At 41.6% G+C, this 20,388-nt stretch overlaps 1 protein-coding gene across 1 annotated transcript in view; it reads right to left on the reverse strand.

The window, feature by feature from the left end:
* The window catches only part of CA10 (carbonic anhydrase 10), a 369,556-nt gene that overhangs the window by 213,224 nt on the left and 135,944 nt on the right, over nucleotides 1-20,388 (reverse strand). The window contains exon 4 of the mRNA XM_081110646.1: nucleotides 5,703-5,845. Coding sequence (XP_080966772.1) covers nucleotides 5,703-5,845 — 143 coding nt within the window. The remainder of the gene's footprint in view (nucleotides 1-5,702; nucleotides 5,846-20,388) is intronic.

Below are 20,388 nucleotides of genomic sequence, written 5' to 3' on the forward strand. Positions count from 1 at the left end.
TCCGTGTGTGTGTGTGTGTGTGTGTGTGTGTGTGTGTGTGTGTGTGTGTGTAGGGGGGCGGGGGGCATGCTAGACCCATGGTAACTGGCAAAGACAATATGTCCATCCAAATAGATTTCGTTGCTCCCACTTGAATCATCATCAAGGGACTCTGGGTATTGTTAATTCACCTCTGAAAGGTGATAAATGTATACACTTTCTCTTCGGCTATACGGGTCCCAGTCTATGAAAAGGCAAATTAAAGGCCTCACCAAACGTGTCATTATGGGTGTTGGTGTAACATTTGACCTTCTTGTGTCTTCGCAATCCTTTTAATTTTCCATTTTAATCACAGTGTGTAGCGATCTGGGACACACAGAACCGTTGACTACCCAGTATGAGTGAAGTTCCTTATTTATCTATTGTACGTGATCACTTACTTCTTCCCATTACATTCTTCCAAGTGGGTAACTTACAGTTATTAACTTTCAGGAAGCCCTTATATATCATAGCATCATACCATTAAGCCTTTTGGAAATTCATCACAAATCAGTATACAGATGACATTGATGTCTTATTGCGATTCATTCCTCCTGGGCCGTTTTCGGCAGTTCATTTTTTATATCCCTGCAGAGCTGAAATATGGCTCACTCCAGTATCTGTCCTTTTTGTAATCGCAAAAGGAAAGCTTGGCAGTTGCCGTATATTATACTCTTGAGAAAAATGCTAGTAATACTTGGAATTGATTGAATAGCATGGACTCAGGACTTCCTGGCACAGGCTATTTCCTCATTCCTATTTAGATATTTTTTTTTTCCTCCCCTGATTCTTACCTTTTGGATCCAGAGACTGCAAAGAGCATCATTAAAAGGCAATGGGTTGAAGAAGGATCACTTACTTGGAAAAACCTAAAAGCTCCTCCCTATCTTCTCCCTTCAGATTCTCAAACATGTTGATAGTGTGTGTTTACAGTGTTGTAGGCTATGCCGCTGAAAACAGTATCATTGACAAGAGGCTGGTGGAGGGGCTGGAGGTGGAAAAGGGACAAGGGCATCCCTGGTTCTGGGCTAGTGGTGACTTAAACTGGAGAAGTTGAAAATTTGTGACTATCAAGGCATACTCTGTACCCATCCTACAACCTTGCCTTTGCAAATATGTGATTAGAAGGAATTCAGGCTTACAAGAGGCAAGCATGTAAAGGAGATGTATTAAAGAGGAATTCAGGTGATGGGAAGGCAAGTCTGAGTCCCATATAATCACTTCTGTGCTCCGGCTCGTCCCCAGTTAGTGGAAACTGGGCTTGCGGAGGGCAGAATATAGGGCACAGTCAGTTCAGTCCCAATGACACCTCAGGAGACCAAACCACGGTCCATATGAATATTTGTGAAACTTCCTTTTCAACACCAGGTGTAATAGGTCTGTTGAGGGTCCCATCTGGACTCCCTCTTCTGGGCTAGTGGACCACGGGCCTCCCAGCTGCTATGAGCGTTGGCTACAATCAACTCACCCTCCTCGTGGGAACTGCCCTTGGCCTGTAAGAACTGTGGTGGTAAATGCTTATCAACCAACTTTCCAGGAAAAAAAAAAATAAAGCCCTAATGGACAGATTTCACTGGTGTAAACACTCCTACCTTCAAGTTACCAACCTAATAAATGCAGAGTTTCAGGAAAGAGATTCATAAATGGGCTCTTGAAAGCCAGTGTGAGGGACTTCTCCAGGGTCGCAAAGCATAAGAGGTGCCTTGTCTGGGAATGCCAGGGAGGATATATCCCTGTGGCGTCAGGCTCCAGGTGGACCCTGCTTGAACCCACATCGTTGCTGAACAGCACCCCTGGCCTGCTTCCCCCATTACTTCGAGGCCTACCTTTGGCCACACTTCCTCAGCAAGTCATCTGCACAAGATTTTCCGTCTCAGGCTCTAAACCTGGGCTTGAAGAGCAGCAGATCCCGAAAGGTTCTTAATGATCTACTCTGTCCCACAAATACACGTGAAGTTTTATGGACCATTTGCATCCCAAAGCTTCAGTGTAAATGGACCCTAATGAGCTCCAAATGGGTAAGAATAACATATCTGTGAACATTTCATATCGGTTACCCAAGAAAAACCAGCACCACAGCCACATATTTAGATGGCAAAAATGCTATCTCTACTATTTGCTTTCATCACACACAGGTAGAGCCAGAACATGTAACATTTAAAGGCCCTCCTGCCAACATAATTTCATTCTACCTACTTTTCCTTGGTAGCCCATATTCTAGCACCTCTGTAAAGCCTGGTTCAACCAACCCAACTTCTTACCCCCTTAAAATTAATGCCAGATTGATCGATCTTCTAATTAATCATTTCACTGCTTCCTTAGTATCTATTCTACTCTTCTTTCAAACAGTTATTTAAGTGGATTATTGCCACTTAGTTTTGTGTCTCTATGCTTTCTCCCCTAATATAACATAAAACCTCACTCGGAAAAGGTTTCAGAACATACTTAGGAATTGCAAAGATTTATTGTGGTCAACTAAATTCTGCTGTCAGGTTCATGGGAAAACTTACAAATAGAGAAGTGGTAAAAATTTTAAGCCACAAACCAATTCACAGGTCTTATTTTTTCCAGCTTCGTATTTCAGCCACACTGTAGGAAAAGTGTCTAGTGTAGGATCCTGGTTTCTAGTGGCAGATTCTGTTGACAGTGAACTTACTTTTCTCACCATGGGGCTTTCCTATATTTTTCCCACTTAAGCCAATGCCACTTTGACTAATTCTACAAAACCCTCTCCTTGTAACCAAGGGTAATCAAGGGTAATCTTGGTTCAACTCAAATCAACCAGCATGATCATAGATAACTCCAGGGATATAAAATAAAAATAAAAAAGCACATTTATTTTGAGGAGCTCAAAGACAGAGGGAAAGAAGGCAAGTAAGACTATAGGCCAAGTTCCAGATCCTAAAAGAAATATAAACAAGGAACTTAAGATTTTATCTATAAAAGTTCTATGTATCAGGTAGGAACTGGATAAAAAATACTTTCCTTTATGAAAATACAAACACAAGCTTAAAACCTACCATTGGATATAAGGTAAACGAAATCTCACTGCTCAAGTGAAATGAATATCCTCTATTATACCCAAGGCACAACCTGTTTTGATGCTCATGTGACTCCTATTACTCTTTGTATTCTTGTGTTCAGGTTGAATTTCGCCCCTCCCTCGTGCTAAGAAAAGCCCTCAGCTCATCATCCGAGCCTATGCCAGCCCAAACACGTTAAAACAAACTCAGTAATCCAGGGCACGGACCGTGGTGGAGCTGCTTCATGGGTCTGTAAGTAAGCGACATTTAAACACGGGCAGGAATAATGCTCACGCATAAAGATGCGACGTAAAACACATAATGACTGGGACGCATTTAACATGCCGATACCCACCTGATCGCAGACTTCCAAATGCTCAAGGTTTTTAAGCCTTTTGAGTCGGATTCACATTTCTTCACGGCAAAATGAAATTCAGAGCAGGGCTTTGAATTCCCACTTCCCAAATAAATCTTCAACTCATTAAAAATCACCTTTTAGACGGCTCGCCAGCACGTTTTCGCTACTGTCTATTGGGTTTAGGCATTTCATTTACCAGCTTTTTCCTCCTCCTAACCTTCTGTGTGTGTTTTTTCCACCTTTCACAAATGCAAAGGGACCCATCAGACAGTTCTCAGCTCTTCAAACAGCTGACAACACAAATCATGCCAGATATAAATATTTACATCGTCAAAAGTAAATGTTTCCAAAATTCCAAACTCCAATGCATTTGAAAATTGACTTGGATCAGGCACACTTTTCGGAATCGAGAATTTTTTAAAAATCACTTGTCAACAACAACAACAAAACACACCAAAAAAAGCCCTAAGAGTAATTTTTACCACCAGGCTCTCTCTCAGTCCCTTCTTTCCCTATGAATTTTAGGGGAAAGTTATCTTGAAATGAGGTCCCCCCTCTCTTTCACAACATTTCCCTCTAAGATGGTGTATTGAAAAGTGAAAATTACATTCCCATTATTTGTGTTAGCTTTCCACCTTTCCATCCCACTCTCAATGTACCCTTTATGCAAAAACACTTTAAATGCTTGCCATAACTCTTAGGAAAAAGACCCAGGTCCTTCGCACAGCCTCAGGATCTGGCATCTGCCTTCCCCCTCCATCCACAAGTCCCCACTACCTCCTCTCTGGTCTCTGTCCTTCCGCCTTTCTGGTCATCTTTCAGATAATTTCTGGACATCCGTTACCAACCCTCATTCTACTTTGGGCTTGTCCCTTTGCCTAGAATACAGCTATTCCCTCCATCACCCTCTCTACGAAAGAAAGATAATTGAGGATTTAGTTAACGCGGCCACTTGTCCTTCTTAAACACTGGTCAGTGACCTTATCCATCCTCATGACTTGACTGGAATGAATCCCCTTTTTAGAGAGAGAAGTACATAGAACCCACAACAAGTTCCTTTCGGGGTTTGTAAAAATAAAACTGAACATGGAACAACAATTAGGCTAGGTTAGTTTTCTATGAAACCAGAGAAAAAACTATGCCAACTGCATAGAACCCTGCTACAGAAATGCTTCCCAAGTTATATTTAAAACAGCACACAAATACTATATGGCTAAATAGTCTTAGCCACATGCAAGGTCTGTTATAACTTGCCTTGTGACCGAAGTCAAGGATACTAACAACACTTTGATTAGTCATTAGCGTTTCTTTTTTTTTTTTTTAGTGACAGTTATGCATTAGAAAAAGAAATTCCAATATCATAAGGGAAAAAATTACTTACAAAGTCTGTGGTAAGTAAGGTGCGTACACTGCATAAATGGAGAAGAGTAGAGCCCTAGGAGCCCAAGCCCTAGAGAACCAGCCGCCCGCAGTAACAAAAGGTGTCCATAATTGTAAGCCCAATCAATGTCTTGCTCACAAATGATCTCCCATTCCTCTTGACTGCCCAACAGCTAAATGACCTTCAAACACAATTTTCTCTATGGATGTGTGTTTCCACCTTCAACAATCTACTCAACAGTACAAGGTTGCCGAGTAGAAATGAATCAGCAAGAGGAATGCTAGATTCCAGCGCTGAGAAGACCCCATGGGCATAACTACATGCCCTTTCACAAGTTAAGGAGGAGCCAGTCATAGGGGGAGGAGGGAGAAGGAGAGGGATGCAGAGTGAGATGCATACAGCACAGCTCAGCATTTCTGTGCAGGAGCTAGGATTCTTAGCCAGCAAGATGCTTCGAGGAAGATGAATTATTGATTTTCTTATAAATCATCTAGGGTGAAATTTGGTTTGTTTTTTCCTTTTAAAATGATAAATGTCTGATTTTACTTTTGTGAAAAATTTTATTTTCACCTTGTTCAGGTAAAAAGACGCTCCAGTAAAGAGGTTTCTGGGAAAAAGGATTTTCCCGGCATGATATACAGAGGAGGCAACTCTGTGTTCTGACCTTCATGGGGTACCAAGGGCTAGAACCTCAGGCAACCTCCAGAGGTTACAAAGTAATTAGAAACATGAGGGCTTCACTAGCTAGGGAGAAAAAAACACACACAGTTTAGACATAATTAGATGTGCTGGCAGTAGGCCTGAGGTCTAGGTGAGAAGGCAAACTCATCGCAGAGATCCAGCCTTGGAGGGTTGGCTTTCAGAATCAGCATCACTCCATACCCCTCCTCAATGTCACCATTGAAGCAACATGGCTGCTTACCTTCCTGCCCCCAGTATTGATGCGAAGCGGTGTCAGAAAGGGGTCGAAGATCATGTGGCTGGTCTCTATGTTGACTGGCGACTGCCGTTTCCCCACGGAGCAAAGATTCCAAGCCGAGTTCACCAATCCCCAGAAAGAAGGAACTGGAAACAAAAAGAAATTGTAGAATCAGGCTGGGTGGAGGGTTGGGGAAACAACGTAGAAAGAGCTATGGTACTAAAGTGGTAAAATCAAAGAGTCATCCACAGAGATCCTTGGGTGTTGCTATGGTATTTTTCTGAATTTTAGTCAATTTCTCTAAGTCCTACCTTCATGACCTTTAAGGTCAGATTTTCTTATTGCAGACCCATTCATCCTATGGCCTCTTTGGTAGTACAGTTGGCATTAATGCCTCAGGAGGAAGGTGGCATAGTCCAACCACATCATACTTGCAACATCTCTGAGGCTCATCAAATATTTAGCAATTCCCAAGTTGATGCTCTGCTTTCCCATTTGGCAGGAATCATGTGAGCATCGACTTTATCCTATATAGCAGAACATGGCATTTGATATATACAAGGTGATATTCTCGGAGTTGTCAAGATCAAACTGAGGGAATGAATGTTTTTTATGACCCTCAGTCAATGCCAGACAGGAGCTTGGCAACTTGACTTTGTTTAGTCCCAAGCTGTGCCATTAACCTAATGCATCAGCAGCTGACGAGCTGGTTCCTTGGATAGGCAGAAAATAATGACACTGAGTGCTGAGTGCTAATCTCCAAAGGGAAAATGTCTACTCGTCTTCCATGTCACATTAAAACATCTATTAAAATAAACTTCAATGGCAACTTCCAGCCCTACTTTATTTTGTTTTAAAAAGTTAAACAGAGCAGGGCTAAGCCAACCTACTAATTTTATGTCAGTGAACATCAAAGACCATATCCACGGGCTTTTCCAGCCCCTCTCAGGATCTCCATTGAGGCCCTGGATCCATATGTTCTCTATATGTCCCCGAGGTTATATAACTATCATTCACTCAACCATCCACAGCATCCGTCAGCAGTATAGTTAACTCGCATCGTGTGCCCAGCCCCGGGTTATGCCGAATTGTGAGGAGGGCAGATACAGCTAAGAACAATGCCCACACTGTGGGGAGAGTGTGATGCTAAGTGGAGTGTTTAATGACACTCTATAGGAGGGGCACCAAACCCTACAGCTGTGGAAATGGAGCCAGGAAGTGATTCCTCCAGAAGAGGAGCCCAACAGTCAAACCACAAGCCTCTCAAAGGTACCTGTCCCTCTCAGGAACTCAGATGGAATAAGGCTTTCCATTTACAGCAGCTACCTTTCCTGCCCATGTCATGGGTGGAGAAAACTAAGGCAAGAGAGGAAGCTGGCAAACACTGGCTAAGGATACTCTATAAGAGACCCATAATTCACGAAAAGAATCTCATCTAAATCCAAAATTCTATGGCCCTTTTAGTGGTTGCAAGCAACCGTTGGGCAGAAGGGGGAGGAAAATTCAAAACCAATCGCCCGGATTCTTAGGAGAATGTTTCTATGCCATACTCTGGGCTTCACTGTGAAATATGGCAAACACCTGACTTGGTTCAACCCATTCCCATAAGCTTCTGGTGGCTTCATCCCCTTCAGCGTAAAGACCTTGAACTGGATTTTCGGTCACAACTGATTTTCAAAATGGCAGCAGTGGCCAGAGTTCCGGAGGGAGAAAGAACAAGGAGTGGAAGGAAGAGCGGAGCGAACACACACGTGTTCCCTTGGCATTCTCAGTTCCCATCATTGCTTACGCTCTGTTACCGCTGCAAGTCACTTAACATCTTCAGAAGTCACATAACAGCTTTAGGAGGTACCAAACCCTGGAAAAATTCATAAAAATTAAGAAAATTTCTGCATTAAAATTTTATTCCAGAAAATAGATAAAGGTCTGTCCTCTCTAAGCTGCTTTACTAAAATCATTGACTTAATTCTACACATATACACATATTCCTCAATAATTTCAAGTTTATTATGAAAATAAAGCATCCATCAGGGCATGCTTCAATCCCTGATTGTCAGGGATGCTTATAAAGATGACAAATGTGAGGATGCCAGGGGATGAATCCAGTCATGGCACTGCCACACTGTGTGACTTTAGCTGAGTCATGGGTCTCTTAGGCCTTGGATAAATCATGACTTTAGATAAGTCATGGCTCTCTACAGCCCCTGGGGTCACCTGAACAACAGTTCCCCTTCAAAGTTGCCCACTTCCTAACCCCAGAACCTGTGAAGGTTACCTTAGTAGTAAAAGGTACTTTGCAGAAATGATTACACTAGGGATCTTGAGATGAGTAGATTATTCTGGATTATTTGGGTCGGTCCAATATTATCACAAGGATCTTTTTTTTAAAGGATGATGAAGGAGGTTGGAGATCGACAGAAAATATTTAAGGGTAAAGAGGAGGACAGAAGGTGGTGGGTTTGAAGATGGATGAAGGGAACACGAGGCAAGGAATGCAGGTGGCCACTAGAACCTGCAATGGGCAAAGCAGCTAATTCTCCTAGAGCTTCCACTGATTTTTAACCCCACGAGGCACATTTCTCATGTCTCACCTCTAAGTTGTAAGAGGAGAAATATGTGTTGTGTTAAGCCACTAAGTTGATATAGCCAGAATAGGAAACTAACACAACCCCTTTATCTTTAAAAGCCTGTGAGACAATACTCTCTTTGGCAAGCAGGCCATCTATGATGTCTGCGGGGCCTTCCCTGGAAGACAGCTGCATGATAAACGAAGTTACAGCTGGGTGCACATTGCCTTTCATCTACACCCATGAAAATCATTAGCAAAAATAATCCCAACCCTATAAATGGATTGCGAGACTGTTACATGGCAATTCGGGTAGGCCCATACTGCTGTGCCTCCCTAATAAACTTCACACCCCCAAAGCACCCCCATGAAAACACAAACCACAAAAACTTTATGTGAACATCTGCCTGGGCTTTTATTGGGCATGACTCTGTGACAAGCAGATTCCAGTTTTATAACCCCACTCCACTAGCAAGGCCCGTGTCTAAACACCTGCTCGGCCAATTCAGGAACAACTGAGAAACATGCACCCCTGCTCAGCTGTGTCCTTATTATTCCATTCCTGAAGGAGTTATCTAAGTTCATTTTCCATTGGATTTCTGGTTTTAAATATGCCATAAGTTAATAGTTTTTCAGAAATAGATGCCACCTCAGAGATCATCTGATCTAAATGAATACATGAAATTGAGGCCATCAAGGCAGAGGATCCAGTCCTCAGTCAGGGCACATACAAGAATCAACCAATAAATGCATAAATGGGTGGAACAATAAATCAATGTCTTCCTCTCTCTAGTGTTTCTTTCTCCCTTCCCCCCCCGCTCTCTCAAATCAATTAAATTTTTTTAAAAAAGAAACACACCCTTTGAATTTGTGCAGAACTCCTGGTTATCCCAGGGTTCTGATACTTACCTCTCCTCCACATGATCATGATTGATCCTTCGGGTTATAAACACCCCACGGCTCCTCTGGGACCGCACGTGCCATTTACAGAATGCTATGGTACTGCTTCTATTTCCACTTTTAGACAATGAGTGTTGAATTAATTTTCTCTTAGTTTCCATGACTGTCCCAATAAATCAAAATTTTAAACCTTGTCATTTTTTAAAGCAACATGATATTGCAGCTTATCAGCTAATGCTGTGTCTGTTTCTATCTTGACTGATACAGCTTACTGTTGAGCAAAAAAACAAATGTAAAGTAAAATTGAGTGAGAATCACTCTAATTAGTGGGCACCTGGTCTGAAAATGTTTGAAAGGGTTCATCCCTGGCATCCTTTTCACACAATCTCCTAATTTACATATAAACCAGAACATACAACAGACCTGGATGTTTTTGCAAATTAATTTTCACTGAACCTAAACAATGGGACTTAATGGCTGAATCACAGCTATGCATTCTCATGCCAAAACATTTCCCCACGACCGTGTTGTCAATCTAAATCCCACATGGTCTGTTGGCCCTGGGTCCAGTGAACTGCAAAAGAGGCTCAGTGACTGTGATTTCAGCTGCTTAAAACAGGAGCCTTGGAAAACCCAAAGCAAAACCGATCAGCTGCTTGTTTAAAACCAAACAAAGGAGCTCAGTTGTTTTTTTTTTAATATTTTATTGATGTTTTACAGAGAGGAAGGGAGAGGGATAGAGAGTTAGAAACATCGATGAGAGAGAAACATCGATCAGCTGCCTCCTGCACGCCCCCCACTGGGGATGTGCCCGCAACCAAGGTGCATGCCCTTGACCAGAATCGAACCTGGGACCCCTCAGTCCACAGGCCGACGCTCTACCCACTGAGCCAAACCGGTTATGGCAGGAGCTCAGTTTTATTAACAGTTCGTGGTTACCCCCAAAGACAAAAAAAGTTCTCACCAAAACAAGAAATAGGTCAGGAGAGCAAGGGACCAGAAGAATGAAGTCTGATACTGAGAGTTAAAATTTGCCTCGATGATATTTTCACCCTGACAAGATGCTCCAAAGTCAGTGTAGGCCTTTAGGCATCCTCCTTATTCATTTGTCCTGAATTGTCATTTGTGGACAGGAAGTTCAGCACTTGGAACCAATTTATGCAGCTTATGTGAATTTGCTAAATTCTATGGGAACAAAATAAACTCAATGAAAAAGTGTTTACTGACAGCCTATGACGGGCCAGGCATTTGGCTTGACACTGACAATTCACTTCGGCAAATATTTACTGAGGACCTACTATGGGCCAGACGCTGGCATCAGTTCTGGATACTCAGTAATGAATGAAGCACATATGGTTCCTGCTCTCCTGGATCTTGCAGTCTAGTGGGGAATATGGGAGATACTGTTTATCTCCAAGTTTACAGATGTATATCTATGTAATTAGGACTTTTTGGTAAGCATGCAGTAGAGACAATTAAGATGGATTCAATTAAGATGAATTACAGAATAAAGCATGGATGGGGACATAACCCAGGAAGAATGGTTGAGGATAATTTGTCTGGAAGTGACATCTGGTAAACCCTGGAAGGACTGAGAGTAGTTTCTCCTGAGTAGTGGCAGGGGAAGAGATGTCTAAGGCAGAACTGAGGAGCAGTTCTTGGCAGAGAAGAGCTTAATATGTTCCAAGGAACTGAGAAGAAGCCAGTTAATGTGAACGTGATGAATCATATGTGGGAAGGAAAGTGAGATGAGATGAGGTTGGCCAGGTAAACCAAGGACAGATGTTCAGGGCTCGGCTGACCACAGTAAGCGGTTTGCATTTTACTCTAATGTGCTAGAAAGGACTGACAGTTTTAGGCAAGGAAGTATCATGGTCTGATTTATGAATTAAAAGCATGTATCTGCTTTGGCTGGAATACAGCCAAGAGTCAGTGTGATTATCCTTGGAGTAGTTTGAGTGGGAAAAGAATTGGTTCCCGAGCAACAGTTAGATTTTTACATGAATTTAATCCTATTGCTTTGGGTTTGTTTAAATTCTATCTCAAAGGCAGAACTAATTGAATGTTTTAAAAACTATTCTCTTTCACATGTGTGCCAATAAAATAGCATTTTTTCCTAGGATCCAACTAGGGCTTTATAAGTCATCATTTGAAGCAAAGAATATTTTCGTGACAACACAGCTAAGGCAATCTATTCTTGCTTTCAAGCAATAAACTAACTCCCTAACTTTTGGCCAAAGGAAAGCAAATGAAAGTTGGGAAATGAATACTGGCATAAAAGACATCTTCAGTGAATTTAGTCCTACAAATGAAGCCTTCCACTTCAATACAGCAATCTCTACTTTAGGGTTATAAAGCATATGAATATATTTTAAATAAGAACTCATATCTTTCCCTTGCTCTTTTCCTCACCGATGCTGGTTTACTGTCTCCTTCCTTTTTCTCAGCAGTAATAAACCCCTCACTTTGAGGCACTGTTAATGAGCGTGTTTAAAATACCCACGGCTGCAGGTGTTGGGCCATGGACGATTCCAGATTTATTTCACAGGGGGACGTGGCTCAGAGTAACTCCTTTTGCTGCTGGATTCTACTTGCATTGCTAACTAGGCTCCTCCCCCTCTCATTTGGACATTTAAGGGGTTACATATATCCTATTTAACACATCACCATTCATTTGTACATTTCTCTAAAAAATTAAAAGAATATCTCAAATAAACCATATCAAAATGGCCCCACTCTTCAGAACTCTCCATATATTGGGAAGATGGGCAAGCTAACAAATAGTTATAACAAAACATGGCAAATGTTATAATTAAGGTGTATGCATCTTAAAGCTTAAATGCAGAGAGGGGAGTAAACTGACCCCGATCCTCTTCTTAAGTTCAATTGTAAGTCTTCCTAGTAGAGGAGACATTCGAGTTCATCCTGAAAGCATGACCACAGATTGCAAGCTGTAAAAGTTTTATAACCAGTTAAAGGGTTATAAAGTCCTCCTCAACATGGAGAGACAAGCAGTTCCTAGCAACCGAGACCAGTCACTACTGGGATTTGAATAACTGTTATGCAGGGAGAGTTTAAGCTACTGGGATCTTCTGGCATCTCCAACTTGGAGAGTGATTATTGTATAAGCAAAAGACCCTGAGCTATCCTGTTTGCCCCTTGGGTGGGTGGCTAAACTTCCATAGCCTTATTTTCTCCATTTGTAAAATGGGGAGGATGGTTACTTCACAGAGTTGTTAGGAAGATTAAGTGAGAACATGTTTATAATATCATTTCTATAATAAGTATTCAATGAATGTTGCAGAGGGAGTTGAGTGAGGGGACCCTGGGGAATGGTGTGGCCACCGTACTGTGTGGTTCCACCACTGTCCCATTCCAGAGAGGAAAAGGGTGAATGATCCAGGCAGGAGGGGAGGACAGCAGCTTTCAGATGCCCACACAACCTGGATTCAGAGCAGGGAGCAGTCTAGGTCATTGGATTGCCCACTTAATTTCATACTTTTAATGAGCCACGTGCAATTACTTCTTGGTTCATGACTCCCAATGTCTGAATGAGTGGAGGGAGTGAGCCCAATATTTAAACAAATGACAAAAAAACAACAACTTATAAGTGGTAAAATCAGGATTCAAGACTCAGACTGTCTAGCCCAGATCCTTGATCTTGATGCCTGTCTACTACTTCCTTTCTGTCCTGGTACAATGACTTGAGCCTAACACATATTCTCTTGAGCTTCAGTGAAATCAAGATCATAAGAAGATACACTTCCCTGGATACCTGCGTCCAACTAAGTGACAGTAAAAATTAAAAGGACAAAACTAGCAACAACTATCACAGCCAATTCCATTTACTGACGAGTCATGGATTATGCCACTGGAGGTAGACCGGAAATTATTCATAACTGTAGTCCTCAAAGATGGGCATTATTTGTCCCATTGTACAGAGGTAGAACTGAAACTCAGAATGTTGAGTAACTTCCCAAGGATATTTAAAATGTACATAGCTGGGCTGCTGACTTGAACCCGGGTCTGGCTCCCATCCTCATCCTGCTCATCCATTCTCATATCCAGCAACAGATCTGAGCTGAACTAAGCTGCCAACATGACTTTCTCCTCGATATTTTGCTTTCTCAGAATTCATTTGCCAGTGAATCAGGATGACTCGTTTTTTTGGTGAACACAGGAAGTCATAAAACAGTCTGGATTATGTAGGCATTACACCCTGTGTGTGCTTTATGTTTCAGATTTAGCCCAAAAGTTGTGTTACCAGTAAGCATTATCCGATTGTACTGGGGGGGGGGGGTTGGGCATTGTCTCAACGCATGCCAATAAACCAGCCCATTCATTACTTCCACCTACCCAACTTTGAAAAAAATGACCAGGCTGATGCCTCTGGTTAACCACAGCATCGGCCTGAATTTTATACCAAAGCTGCATCCACTTGGTTTCAAGAAGCACATATCAGTAGTGATGGAACCAGCTGGGGCATGAGAACCGAACACTTGGTAAAGAGCATTTAGCCACTGAAACTAGGTGATCTGCTTTAGCCTCAGGGAATTTTGAAAAATTCACCACACAGTACCAGGCAACAGTTTCCTACAAATTCAAACACCTGGTGAAGCATTTTAAAATCCTGCAAAACCCCTGCATATCTTTAAATACACTGTCCTTTATCTAGTTGAATATGTAAATACTATTTCTCTTCCCCTAATTCTCAACACCTCTGTGTGCACAAAATTATCCCCTTCTACAAATGTTAAAAGTAGGCAAATGATGAAAGCTCTGTTCCCCAGACGCATGTGGAGATACACTGAGCACTAGCCTCACAGCCCATCCCAGTGGTGGGTATCTCAGCCTTTTGCAACTTCTCACTGTGTTCACATTTGTATAATCCTACAGAAAGCTCCAGCTGTTCCAGTCTGTCTTGAGTTTGACAGGTATTTAGGGCATTTTCTTTATCATTTGCCAAAATAACAGGTCTCAGTTATCTTCATGATACATTAGGAGAAATAATCTTCCTCTGATCATGGAGTCTTGGGGCCCAAACACAACAGAATCAGTCACTAAACAGAGAACAAAAACACGATCTGTTTAGTCTCTTCCCGATTTTGTATGAGGATGGATTGTCCAATAACTCTGCGGTGCACAGCCTACGGAGATGCTAAATTTAGCTTCTATGTAATATGGTGACTTCACCATGACATTCAACTTCTCCTAACTTTCCTATTTGAGTTTTGCATCAACATGCTTCCTATTAGCAGGTGAGAAAATATACAGGCATCTCACTAGCTGTCAATCTCTTTCATCCCCCACATCTCATCAACAATCAAATCTGGGTGAGTTCTTTGCTAAGAAATACTCCTGTCCAGCGTAGTTGCCATTAGCCTAGTCCAGATTCCCACTTCTACACACCTTCATTTCTGCAACAGTTCCTTAAATAAGTGCCCCGCCTCCAGGGTCAGGTCCACATCATGAATGACATGAGAGCTTGGCAGACAAGGATGAGTAAGGGCTGGAAGTTGGGTTGGATCCGTGGTCCACAGCAGAATTCAGTGCACAGCAAGGGTCAGGATTAGGTTACTCTAGGCCTTTGTAGCCCTAGAGTTCTGATTTGATGTCACCATTATATCCCCAGTTCCCATTCCTGTGTGGCACAGAGTAGGCATTTAACAACTATTTATCCAATAGTTAAATGGATATATGGATAGATGGATGAGAGAGAGCATACTCTGTTTTCCCCATTACTGTCTTTCAATACAACTTGGGGGATGAATGTACATCTTTCTGTTTTATTTTCATACCTTCAACAACACAGTGTATTCATGCATACTCCTATGCTTCTTTCCTCCCTAGATTCATTGAGGTATGACTGACAAATAAAATTTTTATATATTTATGCTGTGCATCAAGATTTTTAAAGGTGTACAATGTGATGATTTAATATACATTACCACAACCATTAATCATCATTAATTAACACATCTACTTAATTAACTTTTTGTTTTGTGGTGGGAACACTTAAGATCTAATTTCTTAGCGAATTTCAAGATAAAATAGAGTATTATTAACTATAATCACCATGCTGTACATTGGATCCACAGAACTACTGCAAATGTGGACCCTTTGACTAATGTGACCTCATTTCCCCACTCTCCAGCACATGGCAACCACCTTTCTACTCTTTGGTTCTCCGAATCTGAATTTTTAGATTTCACATTTTCTTGTTTTCTCTTGACCATTCCCTAGTCAGACCCTACACATCCGATAATTTCTAACTTAAATTCCAGTCCCTCCATTAAGTTATCCTCTACTATTTCTAGAGAAACTGGTTAGAAGCCAGACCATTTCATACTTAATTATGCATGGGCACCTTGTTCAGTGCTTTGCAAATGCATTACATAATTTTCTAAGTAGAAGCCAGCACCTCAAGATCAAGAATTTGAACATAACACAGAACACGATTACAAGGCTTAGGCCTATAAAAAATGATTCATAAAGTGATTGACCAAGATTAAATCTCTCTAAGGGGCTTTTAAAGAACAGCATTTGTATCTGAAAAGACATCAGCAGTGAAATGGATTTGGTGATACTTTGATACTCCTCACCACCCAGCACCCACACGTGTGCCCAGCCCTATCAAGTTCCTTACAGTTCCACTAACATGCCTTCCCTGCCATGGTTCCACTGCCCACAGTGCCATTCCCAACTGCCCCTGCAGAGAGCTCATCCTCATCTTTCAGGATGTAGGTCAAGAGACCACTCTAAGAAGCTTTACTCATCTGCTATTCCCTCTACTCTCCACTCTTCCTGATGGAGTCACATGCTCCATCCCCGTGCAACTTGGGCACTCCTCTACTCGAATACTCACATCTTGTTGACATTTTGTACTTTCCTGTCTGCCCAGCTATGATGGGCAGTTTGTGAAAATAGACTGCTGTCTCTATATCATCATTGTTAAGCACAATGCCCAGTAGATAGTAAATTTATAGGCAATGTTGTTGGAATCTAAAGTAGTCAAGACCATATATGCACTAGTGGAGGAAGAGACAAAGGATGAAGAGTGGGGAGGACTGTCATTTTATTGAACATCTACTTTCTGACAGGCCCAGTAATAGGCATTTACTCAGGATGCTTATTTGATGCCTGATTACTCTGCCCAAATAAAGAGATAAGCCCTGATCTCAGGGACAGGATTTTATTTATCTAGGTTGTAAAGCATGAACACCAGCCACAGTGGAGATTTAATGGCATTCTTACCAAGGCAAAAATCCAAAGTTGGATTATCAAATGAAATAAAGGAAAAAGAATGATTCAAGATCAAAATCAAAGGAAGAAAAGTAGATGGAGGAGATCTGCAGTGGGCAGTAGGAAGGGGAAAAAAGGAATCTCTTAAGCCAAACAGTAAGGAGACAGAGAAGCATTTCATTCATTTCTATCTCCATGAACATGGTATGCTCTGAACTTCCCTGATCAATCCTTCTGGTAATCATCAAAGGTAGATAGTAGGTTGCATCAAATGATCACATTGGAAAAAGAAGTAAAATGGTATCACCCCAGGAGACCCTGACATTGGTAAAAGTGGCTTCAGAACATAAAAGAATGCTACCTATGCTGGTAGTCATGTTTCCCCTTTTAAAGACATTCTTACTTCCCCACAGCCCTGTATGAAGATTCAATAATGAATGAATGTAAAAGTGCTTTGCAAACTGTCACACAGTCTTAATTATTTGTATTTACTTTACAATTTGCTTACAAATGACCAGCACCCTCTTGGTCAGCTGGGGCTCAGCATTTCAGTACCATTTCGCTCTCCTGGCAGAACAACTCAAGTTCATGTGCTAAAAACAAGAAATAGATCTTTGCTGTGATGCTTGCTTAGAGACCATGGATGTTTGCCTTTTTCCTTTATTGCTGTTTCCTAAGGAAAAAGTGAGGTAATTAATAAATCATACTCCAACTGGCAGCCTCCCAGGAGAACTGTGGCAATGCAGCAGCAGAAATTCATGTGGATCTAAGGGAAGCTTTCTTTTAGAGACTAATCCAGCTTAGAAGACTCTCTCACATCAATAGTTTGGGACATTAAAGTTTGACATCTTCTGTCTGAAACAGCGAGAATCTGAAGTATCCTCATTATAGTTGGCGGCTCCCTGGTCATAGCTGAGAAGAAGTCAAAGTGCCCCGAGGAAACACCAGTTCATGGTGACAAGAGATTAAAAGAGCATCTGAGTTTTAAATATCTGGATGCCTCGGAGAGTCAGCAGAGACAGCTCAGAAATAAAATCAGCACTGAATACATTCTTATAAGTTTCCTCTGTAAGTGGCTTGAGCCTCAGCACCCAGTTCATCATAAGGCTTTCTGTCTTTGCCTATGCATCGGGAAAGCAGAAAAATCAGCAAAGCCATGGCTTTTCCAACTCTTTAAGGTTCATAAAGCATGTTTTCAAAACCTGTAGTTCATGACCCCCTAATGTAGCAGTACAGTATTTAATCAACAATTTGGCAGTTTATTTTTTAAAATAAAAATTTAAAAGTATTGTTATTGATTTCAGAGAGGAAGGGAGAGGGAGAGAGAGATGAAAACATCAATGAGGAGAGAGAATTGTTGATCAGCTGCTTCCTGCATGTCCCCTACTGGGGATCGAGTCTGCAACTGGACATGTGCCTTGACCAGAAATTGAACTGTGACCTCCTGGTTCATAGGTCAACGCTCAGCTACTGAGCTACACTGGTGGGCAGGATTTCATCAACAATTTGGCAGTTCAATAAAAAACCCCTTGTGCAAATGTCTGGGTCACCAACACGAGCATGTATACACTCTTCTCTCAGAAAGAAGTGACTCGTAGGGGAGGCCAGGGGATTGTCAAGGGCGGGGGGAGGGGGGGCGGGGAGGACACATATGTAATACCCTTTGTAATACTTTAAGCAATAAAAAAAAGAGAAAGAAGTGACTCTTAAAATCTCTCTCTGATCTTCTCGAAAGCATAGAGCAAAACCCTAGTCCAGAAGCAATCAGAGGTGATGGACTACTGATCACTCCAAACAGTTATGAATAGAGCCTTAGTGTAGTGAGGAAGCATTAATTGTGGGCACAGCAATAAGCTATGAGCATAGAAAACACTCAGTTACTATTGGTGCAGTGAGGAATAAAGAGTAGATTAATGTTGAAAAGAAAGCGAAACAGAAAAAGCTGGTTAAAGAATCAATGGTCTTGGTAGGATGCAAAGAGTTGGCCTAATGCTGTGGTTGAATAATTAACTTTTTTGAAGAGCTAATTCCATTCTAGGCCCTGTTTTAGGGTCATATAGGCATTAATGCCTTTAATCCTCACAACATCCTATCATAGGGCTACAACGATTATCCCCGCTTAACAAGTGAGACAACTGAAGCAGAAGGGAGATTGAGTTTCCAACACAATAAGTAGTTGGGCCAATATTCAAAGCCAGGAAGTCTGGCTCCAGAACCTCTATCCCTTAAACACTATGTGATCTTATCTTGATTCTTAATCTTGAAGGATACACAACAACCAGTTCTTATTAAATAAATCTATTGTGGGATCCAGGGATTTGCATAGACCATCATAATGGAAAACACCAGCTGATAAAATTAACATATATTGGCAGAAGGTTGGTGTCTGAGATTCACAAGGTGAGCAATGTGACCTGAACAGTGACAGACCTCAGAAGAAAAGCATATGAACTAAAGGGTCCATTAGAAAGAATAAAACAGAGAAACAAACATCCACATTTTGCTTCCAGCCCTGCCACAGGAGAAAGGCACTGAAAGTTGTTAATTGGTGAGGATGGTAATAGTTCACTAAGATTTACCATAGCCCTTAACTGTGCATTTATCTCCTCTTGTTCTAATTCCTTGTCCACCAAAATCCTCGGATAAACATCCCAGAGTGTTCTAATCGCAAGATAGAAAAAAAGTCATTTTAGATAATAGACCAAAATAGTTCTACTGTGGTTGGGGGACATTTCCCCATTTCCTCATCATAGAAGCAACTTGTCATGATGGCTGATGTATCGACTGTCCTGTGCTATTAGAATGAGCACCAACCAGCCCCAAAGGCCTGATCAGCTGTGGATATACCTAGAATATCCTGTTTCTGGGGTTGCAAATCTGCACATCAGACATTGGGTCATAGGTTCTGGCCCACATGTGGCCTCAGACAGGAACTGCCAGCAACCAGCCCATACCTCTCAATGGCTTGTCTCTGTAGTAGACCCCACCTTCCACACCCCCAACTCATCAGAAGAGAACTCACATTCATCATTATTTTAGAAACCATAAACTGCATTTGAAAACAAAAAATGATCTGTTCACCAGAATGTAATTATAATAATGCAGCACCAAAAACCATCTAAGTGTGCAACAACAGAATGATTTAGTAAATTAGGTACAGCCATATAAAGTCCTTATAAATTTTAACTATAGAGCAAATTTTTATATCAAATATTGTCTCAACTATACAAAACAAGCGTACTGGAGGGGAAAAAAATTAACCAAAATGTGGACAACAGGTATCTCTGGATAGCAGAATCACAGGTGAATATTAATGTATATGCAAGTGTGTTTGCACATCCAAGCTTTCTACAATGAGCAGGTAGTACTTTCATAATGGAAAAAAACACTGCCTATTTGGGTCAACTTTAACCCTTCAAAAATTATATTCTGTTAACCTGAGATTAATTTTCTTATCACGCCTGAAGGAAAACTGTCAACCTCCCAGTATTCACTTTCCAAATTGATGGGCTGATGGAGATGATGTGGTCACACCCAGGAATAAAATGCAGGAGATAAGAAAGCAGAGAAACTTGTGGGCACATGTAGCGATTGCCAAACAGGACACACGAAAAACCTCCATCTACTGAGCAGGAATTACTCCTTTCATCCCTGGCCTTGGACATGAGGAGTTAATAGGGGTGTTGTTAATTGGCTGGTTTTCATCCTAATTGGCTAATGAGTCCAGTCCAATCTCAAGAAAATCCAAAGAGGAGGAAACAGATAACAGGGGGTTCAGCTGCTGACTGATGCTTCAAAGAGGCTGCTTTTTTAAGTGTCAGAAGGGCCCAGGTCCTGAGGCTCAGTGCAGTAGCTCCCCGGAGAGTGGAGAGTGGGGGCTCCATTAGGTGAAGTCCCTGCTGGGGCACAACTGGCCTTCCTGTCTCTTGGAAGGAAAATACAGGAAACTGGCTGCACACATTTGAGTTTGTCAGGTAATAC

This window comes from Myotis nattereri (assembly GCF_964212035.1).
Source record: "Myotis nattereri genome assembly, chromosome: 16".
In the NCBI taxonomy this organism is placed as follows: Eukaryota; Metazoa; Chordata; class Mammalia; order Chiroptera; family Vespertilionidae; genus Myotis; species Myotis nattereri.